The sequence below is a fragment of the Pimephales promelas genome, chromosome 21 (genome assembly GCF_988280905.1).
Source record: "Pimephales promelas chromosome 21, fPimPro1.hap1.1, whole genome shotgun sequence".
NCBI lineage: Eukaryota > Metazoa > Chordata > Actinopteri > Cypriniformes > Leuciscidae > Pimephales > Pimephales promelas.
In genome coordinates, this window is record NC_142789.1 from 16,387,925 (window position 1) to 16,394,863 (window position 6,939).

The 6,939-nt window shown below is 38.1% G+C and overlaps 2 protein-coding genes across 2 annotated transcripts in view; one reads left to right on the plus strand and one right to left on the minus strand.

Moving 5' to 3' along the window:
- ncoa3 (nuclear receptor coactivator 3) overlaps positions 1-1,871 on the plus strand; it is a 46,981-nt gene extending 45,110 nt beyond the window's left edge. Inside the window, exon 23 of the mRNA XM_039673566.2 lies at positions 21-1,871. Within this exon, the coding sequence (XP_039529500.2) occupies positions 21-32 (12 nt within the window). The 3' untranslated portion in view covers positions 33-1,871. The remainder of the gene's footprint in view (positions 1-20) is intronic.
- A 2,758-nt stretch (positions 1,872-4,629) lies between these two features.
- On the minus strand, positions 4,630-5,719 carry id1 (inhibitor of DNA binding 1, HLH protein). Its single transcript, XM_039674268.2, has 2 exons — positions 5,263-5,719; positions 4,630-5,157 (listed from the first exon to the last, which is right to left on the minus strand). Exons 1-2 carry the CDS (start codon positions 5,599-5,601, stop codon positions 5,122-5,124), a joined length of 375 nt encoding a protein of 124 aa, XP_039530202.1. The 5' UTR covers positions 5,602-5,719; the 3' UTR covers positions 4,630-5,121.
- Between the last annotated feature and the right edge of the window lie 1,220 nt (positions 5,720-6,939).

Consider the following 6,939-nt stretch of genomic DNA (forward strand, 5'->3'; position numbering starts at 1 on the left):
GTGTATAATGTGTTCTACAGAAGTACTGCTGAGGCGACGAGCCATCTCTGTCAAAGCTGGAGTCTAACTCGGACTCGCACATCAGTCCACTGAGGAAATGTCAACATCTGCCTCGTAGAGGAGAAATCGCTAGAACTCTTCAGTGAACACTTGACTGAGGGAGAGAGGGATAAAGAGAGAAAGAGAGAGATTCAAGCCTTCTCTGTGGCGGTTTTTGGGGAATATGGCTCTCTCAGAAGGCTCTCTCTCTCCTGTCCCACGTGGCTGTACTGCAGTACACAACATAACCACCAGGGGGAGCAGAGTAGGAACGGTTGTGGTACAACTCGACAGTGTGGGGAGCACTTTATTTTAAGGCTAGTACGGAAAAGGATGGTTGCAATATATTTCTTTGCTTTTCTAGCCTTATAGAACGATTATGTGCATATTGTCTTTTGAATGAAAACCGTGGGAATTGTAAGAACCAGAACTTCATCACTTACGCATATCAAAGCAATAAACCTCCTCTCAATACACCCAAGTGGTGTCAACAAAAAGCAAAAGGTACTGCAGTATTAGACAGGATTTTTCTTTTTTTGTGTGTGAATAAGATTGGAATTGTAAATACTGTATGCTACATATGTATCATACATGCTTTTACTACATACTTTTTTTTTTGCACAGAGTTTGGGCCCGGTTAGGTCCATCTTATCTATATTTTAGGTCAATACTGCTCTGGGTTTTACATCTATTCTAACTTTTATCAAAGGGAGAAAATATTTTATTTTTATCTTTTCCAGCACAGCCTATTTTTCTCTTTTTTTTTTTTCCAACAATGAGCGCCATTATGTTTGGATGGCACTTTTTTATCGCAGAAATGTTGTGCAGTGATGGTTTCATCATTTTATTTTCATTTCCATTCGTTCTTCTGACCGAAAAAAAAAACAAAAAACAACGAAACAAAAACAATGGTGCGAGTTTTCAGATGATACGCAAAGCTTGATGTTGCTCTTTAAGCTAGCTCTTATTAAACTCACTTTCTCACTGTCGGTTCTTCAGAAATCTACCTTTTGAGAAACATGCACAATCCAAAGATATTTTTTCAGTCTTTTCTTTTTCTGTTTCCTCAAGTTTGATTACAGAAATGTATCCATTTATATGTTTTTTGCGCAAAAGCGCGGAGTAAAAGGTACATATCATATGAACATATTACTACATATTATGATTTTGTACTATATACTGTATACATACAAAACCAAGTATACCTGTTTATTTTTGAGGCCAGTTCATATTTTAGCAGTATTGTCTGTGCTTTTGGGGGGATTTCTCTATCATGTGGTTTATTTGCTCTTCAGTTTGTAAGATTTGAATGATTTTGAATTATCTACAGAACTGCCAAGGCAAATTGTAACTACACACCTTGTTTTAAAACCTTTCTTAAACCACTTTTAAGAGGTTCGCCGTGTGCTTTTTAAAAGTACAAGTAATAAGGACTCTGTTCTGTCAGACGCTCATTCGTGTATCTCTGTGTTGCAGTGATCCTCGGCCGCTTCATTAGTCAAATCTTTACCTTCAGTGACTTGCTGATTCTCAGATGCGGGGATGAAATTCAATGGGGAAACTAATAATAAGTCAGTCTCGTCAGTCTTTTAAGGAAAGCGACGCTATCATTTGTGTTCATTTCGCTAGATTACTGTTGATTGTGACAAAGTATATTTTGAAATGATAATTCCGGGAAATCTAGGTTATTCTGGTGTGTTTTCAGAACTGGTTGACGGAGGGGTGTGAACATGGAAGATAAGCTCACATTTTACAGGATGTAAATTGCATTACACTTAATTATTTTGCTTGATGTTGATATTGTTGTAAATAAAAGTTCTATTTAAACGTGACATGTATGTTCTGCAGTTTGTGTGTACCTTTTTTTATTTTGATGACAAATTTGTACTGAGAAGTGAGATAAATCTGACAAGAGCTCCTTTTGAGGACACTTCTACTTTGAGGACATTTATAAATAAAGGTGTTGGGGGTTATTTTAATTGTCAAAATTGCATTGTTTTTTAATAATAAGCTTTATATTAAAACAATACAAGTGTATAGAATGACCCCACTTAAATAGCTGTGCGTGTTTGCTTGCGCTCCTGCCTTTTTTTTTTTTTTTTTTTTTGGTCCCCATGAGAAACTGCTATAAATCATAGTAAATTATGTTTTTGGAAAATGTAAATATGCTGAATGTTTCCTGGAAATGGTAGGTTTAGGTTTATGGGATATAATGTACAGTTTGTACAGTATAAAAACATTGTCTATAGAAAGTTCCAGACCGAAACCCAATGTGTGCATTTGTGGTTCCTGGTAAACCCTACATAATGGGGACAAAATGTATCCCAAAAGATGGCAATTTTTAAAATCCTTGTCCTCAGGGGATAAAATAGAAAGAAAATTAAGTTTTTTTTGATGAAAACATTCACGGATTTTCTCCATATAATGGACTTCATTGGGAACCAAACGGTTCAAGGTCCAAATGAGTGTTTCAGTGCAGCTTCAAAGGGCTTTAAATGATACCAGATGATGAATAAGGGTCTTATCTAGGACCCTTCGGGTCATGACTCGAAAAAAGAGTTTGAACGGGAGAGTCACGAATGCTCACCACAGAACAAAGCAAGGCAAGCATTTGTGATTATAAAACTTAAACTTTTTTATTTATTTTTTAAATGACCGAACATTTCGCTAAATAAGACCCTTATTCATCGTCTGGTGTTGTTTAAAGCCCTTTGAAGCAGCACTGAAATTCTCTTTTGGACCTTGAACCATTTGGTTCCCATTGAAGTCCATTATATGGAGAAAAATCCTGGAATGTTTTCATCAAAAACCTTAATTTCTTTTTGACTGAATAAAGAATGACATGGATATCTTGGATGACATGGGGGTGAGTAAATTATCAGCAAATTTTTTTAAAAAAGTGAGCTACTCCAAGTAATACCAGACATTTCATAAATAATATCATACCAAATTATGTTTTTATATATGTACAAATCTAGGAAGTTTTCTGTGAGGGTGGTGTTTAGGGAACGTGTTAGGGGACCGAATACACAGTTTGCACTGTATACAATCCATTTATATGGAAAGTCACCATAAAAGATGGAAACCCAAAGTAGCCTATGTGCGTCTCTTTAGGTAAAAAAGTTCATAATGTTACCACAAAGGGGCGCTAGAAGCTCAAATGTCCCGCCTCAACTACAAAACAAACTTTATTCTTGAAAAGGGATTGTCTTATTAATAGTCTTGAAGCGTTAAATATCATTCAATGAAAACAATGAGCATTAGGATTTTCTAAAAATGTATCTGGCCTTATCACTTTTACGTCTCTCAGAGAACATCCAATACTTGCATGGATAGGCTAAATGCCCCTTAATTAACATTAATTTGGTTTAATTAGTGGTGGTGGGGTTACTTTTTACCTATAATTAATTTAAATATCTCGCACTGGCCTGAAAACAACGTGTCCTTAAGTCAAAGCGCGTGCTGCTGTTAAGTTGATGTTCCAGTGGAAAAGTTGGCTGTATAATGTGTGGCGCTATGTTTAAATGCGCTAAGTTCTTATTAAAAGAAGCTTTCGTTGTAGTATGTGGGAAACTATACAGAGGGAGTGAGAGTTCCTTGGCCGTGTTCCCGGCCCATCTGCAGCCCGGGCTTGCGGATTACTGTTTGTTAATGTTTCAATCAGCTGTGTGCCGAGGAATGTGGAGCGATTTAACCTGAACTTCCCCAGGTGTGCGGCGGCGCCGCTCAGTCTGCGCCCTCCCCTGCCCTTGGCACAAAGCGATCACACAAACACAATCACACACACCGGCCGATCCGAGCAGAGGCCTGCAGCTGCGAGCATCACACCGCAGGGAAATGAGAAAAACATTGCACCAGGGAGACGGAATAAATCTTATAACGAACTGCCTTCTTCTCGGAAAACACTTAACCCTTCCGCTACCCGTGCTTACATACTGGGATGCGTAAAAAGAAGCGGAATCACAGACTTTAAAAAAAGTTTGACAATAGCACTATAGCTAAAAATAACTTGAATAATGAATGAAGCAATCCTTAACCAATTAAAATGCTTTATTAATTAGCCTATACATACGTTTAAATTATTTCATTTTTTTTTTCCAAAGAAAAGATTATAAAGTTCCCTCTCTTTATTGGCCTACTTTTCTATTTATTTTACCTTTTGTTGATGTAATTTATCAGATATAGGGCCCTTATCTTATATAGCTGAATTTGTTTTTCATTATTTACATTTTCAAACTGATGAAGCCACTAAAATGGCTGTTTTTATGTTTCATTTACTCAGTTACAATCTGGAATGATAAGTTCACTTTCAGTTTAGCTACTGACAAAGTACTTCAAGTTGAAATTGAGAACTCAATTTAATTGTAATGACCTAAATTGTGTAACAATTATGTCGTAACATGAAGAAAACATGTTACAGCAAACGGTTTAATGTGTTAAGAGGCTAAATGACCTTTAACCTTGTGAAACCAACTCATTTTAAAATGGCAGTAAAACTGACCAACAACTCTTTTAAAAAAAATTGGGGAACTCAATTCAGTCCAACTTTCATTCACTCCCACATACAAAACAGATCAAACAAGTCCAAAATAAGTCTCATTTTCTTGTTTTAATAATAAAAAAACAATATACATTGTAAAAAACACAATAAGGCATTCGCATCATATGTCATTGTAATATACAATACATTCTTTCGCTCAGTAATCTGAGAAGACATTTACAGCAAAATAGAAAATTTTCTAAAGACTTAAGAAAACATTGGAGAAACTTTGACCGAGAGGGAAATGCATGAACTATAAGTGAATAATCGCCATGGATTCCACAGCTTTAACACACACAATCGGTGTGTTTGGGAAGACCTCAGAGAGCACGTCAAACTTCTCAATGTCCACGGGGTTTTGTGGCTCTCTGCTGAAAGTTGTTTTCCTCTACAACAGGAGAATGAGAGTCTCTCCCAACACAGTTCAATGCGTCACGGCGGTTCTGGTCCATCATCATCATCATCTTCATCATCACCTCAGCGCACCTTGTTCGATCCACGCGATGCTTCGATCAGTTGATGTGAAACCGAGAGCATTAGCTTTAACGGCACATGATTCGGTCGTCTGAACAGCCGTTCTGCAAGACAAGAAGGGAAACATCATTAGTTGAGTCATTTACACAGACATTGTTATTGAATGGAACATTTAATTGAGCAGAGAGCATCATAGATGGCCTGTTTACCTCGACAGAGATGCTGGCCAGTTCCGCGTTGAGCGTCGTGAGGGGAGTGCGGGGAGCGGAGCTCTGGTTCTTCTTGCTGTCCAGCTCGACCTGCAAGTCCCAGATGTAGTCAATAACGTGCTGCAGGATCTCCACCTTGCTGGCTTTCTTGTTGGTCGGCAGCGTGGGCACCAGCTCTTTCAGTTTGCTGTAGCAGCTGTTCATGTCCTGCAGAAACATGGTCATTTGCTCGTCCAGCAGCGGGATCTTGCATTTGGTGATAGCCAGGCTCTGGTCGGAGAGGCAGCGGACAACATCTTCGCCGCTCTTCAGCGCGCAGGTAGGTCCCACAACTTTCATTTTGGCTGTAAAAGTTGACGATTAAGTCAAAGAGATTGAGTTGAAGCGATGTGCTCGTACTCCTTTTGGGTCTTGAGTCGTCGAGAGTGCGATGACAGTTCACCACATGCTAACAGTGTCGAGTTGTTGGGTATTTAAAGAATTGTGGGCGTCCCCAAACGCTCGTGTTTTCAGGCTTGGGCCAATAGGATTTCACCGGAGTCGCGCGCGGAGCCAATCACGGCGCGGCTCTGTTATCGCAGATACAATATGCTTGGGGGATGGTGTTACAAATGGAAACAAATGTGTGTCTTCTGTGGATATCCAGCTGTCCGTACTCTCCACAGGTGAAGCAGGCACAGATCAAGCGGAGGGAGGGGGTGCTCGAGGATCAACAGGCAACAGTTATTACTTTCCAATGAAACAAATTTCTTCGTATGTGGGCTGCGTCAAGAAACAAAGCACACTGTAGGCTAAAATGTTTCATCAGCATCTTTGTTTCCATCCATTGACATTTGTCACAATAATTGCTGTCATTGTACTGCGCTAGATGTGATCCCTGAACACACATGTACATGATCATAATGCAAACATATTGTTTCAAACGTATTTAAGTAGGCCACACACACACAAATCGTGTTTATAAAAATATTATGAGTTTTTAAAATAAAACTTTTTTTAAATCAATGTCAGTCACAATGTATACTGTTTTCTCGTCACATAACAATAAAATGACTTTTGGTTTTGCCACACTGATTTTTTATTTGGCTGACAAAGTTTTTAAAATGGGCTATTCATAGTAGGCTATTTAAAAACAAAACTGCCCTTTTAAAGGAATGGGCCTATGTCAAAACTACTCATGCTAACATGTTGCTTTACAAGAATTTCAGAGCAGCAGTGAAACCAAACTTTCAACTGTTCAAACTTTTTTTCACAGTGCAGTTTAAGTCATAAAAGTTATACATGAATAAAAAAGTTGCTTAATATCAAATAGACTGGGATTATTTGTTTTGTGGTTTGAATAAAATCTGATAAAATCGTGATAACAGGGCATGATATGGATTCAGTGTGTTTTAATACATAATGCATTTATTGTGATCTGATGCTATGGTTAACATTGTATACATTTTCGTCAGCATTAGACTAATTGCGTTCAGTAGCATATCAAGTAGCCTATTTTGTATTGTAGATAAACTATGCACAGTCCATTATCCTACAGTAAGTGCAGATAGATTGTAGATAGTGGCGAGGTTTATCCTATTGTGCAGCCGAGTCTTGCCACAATCTAATTTTTATTCAAAAATGTCCTGTTCAATGATTGTCTCATTGTCTTTCTTCGAATGTGTTTCCTCGCGCAAA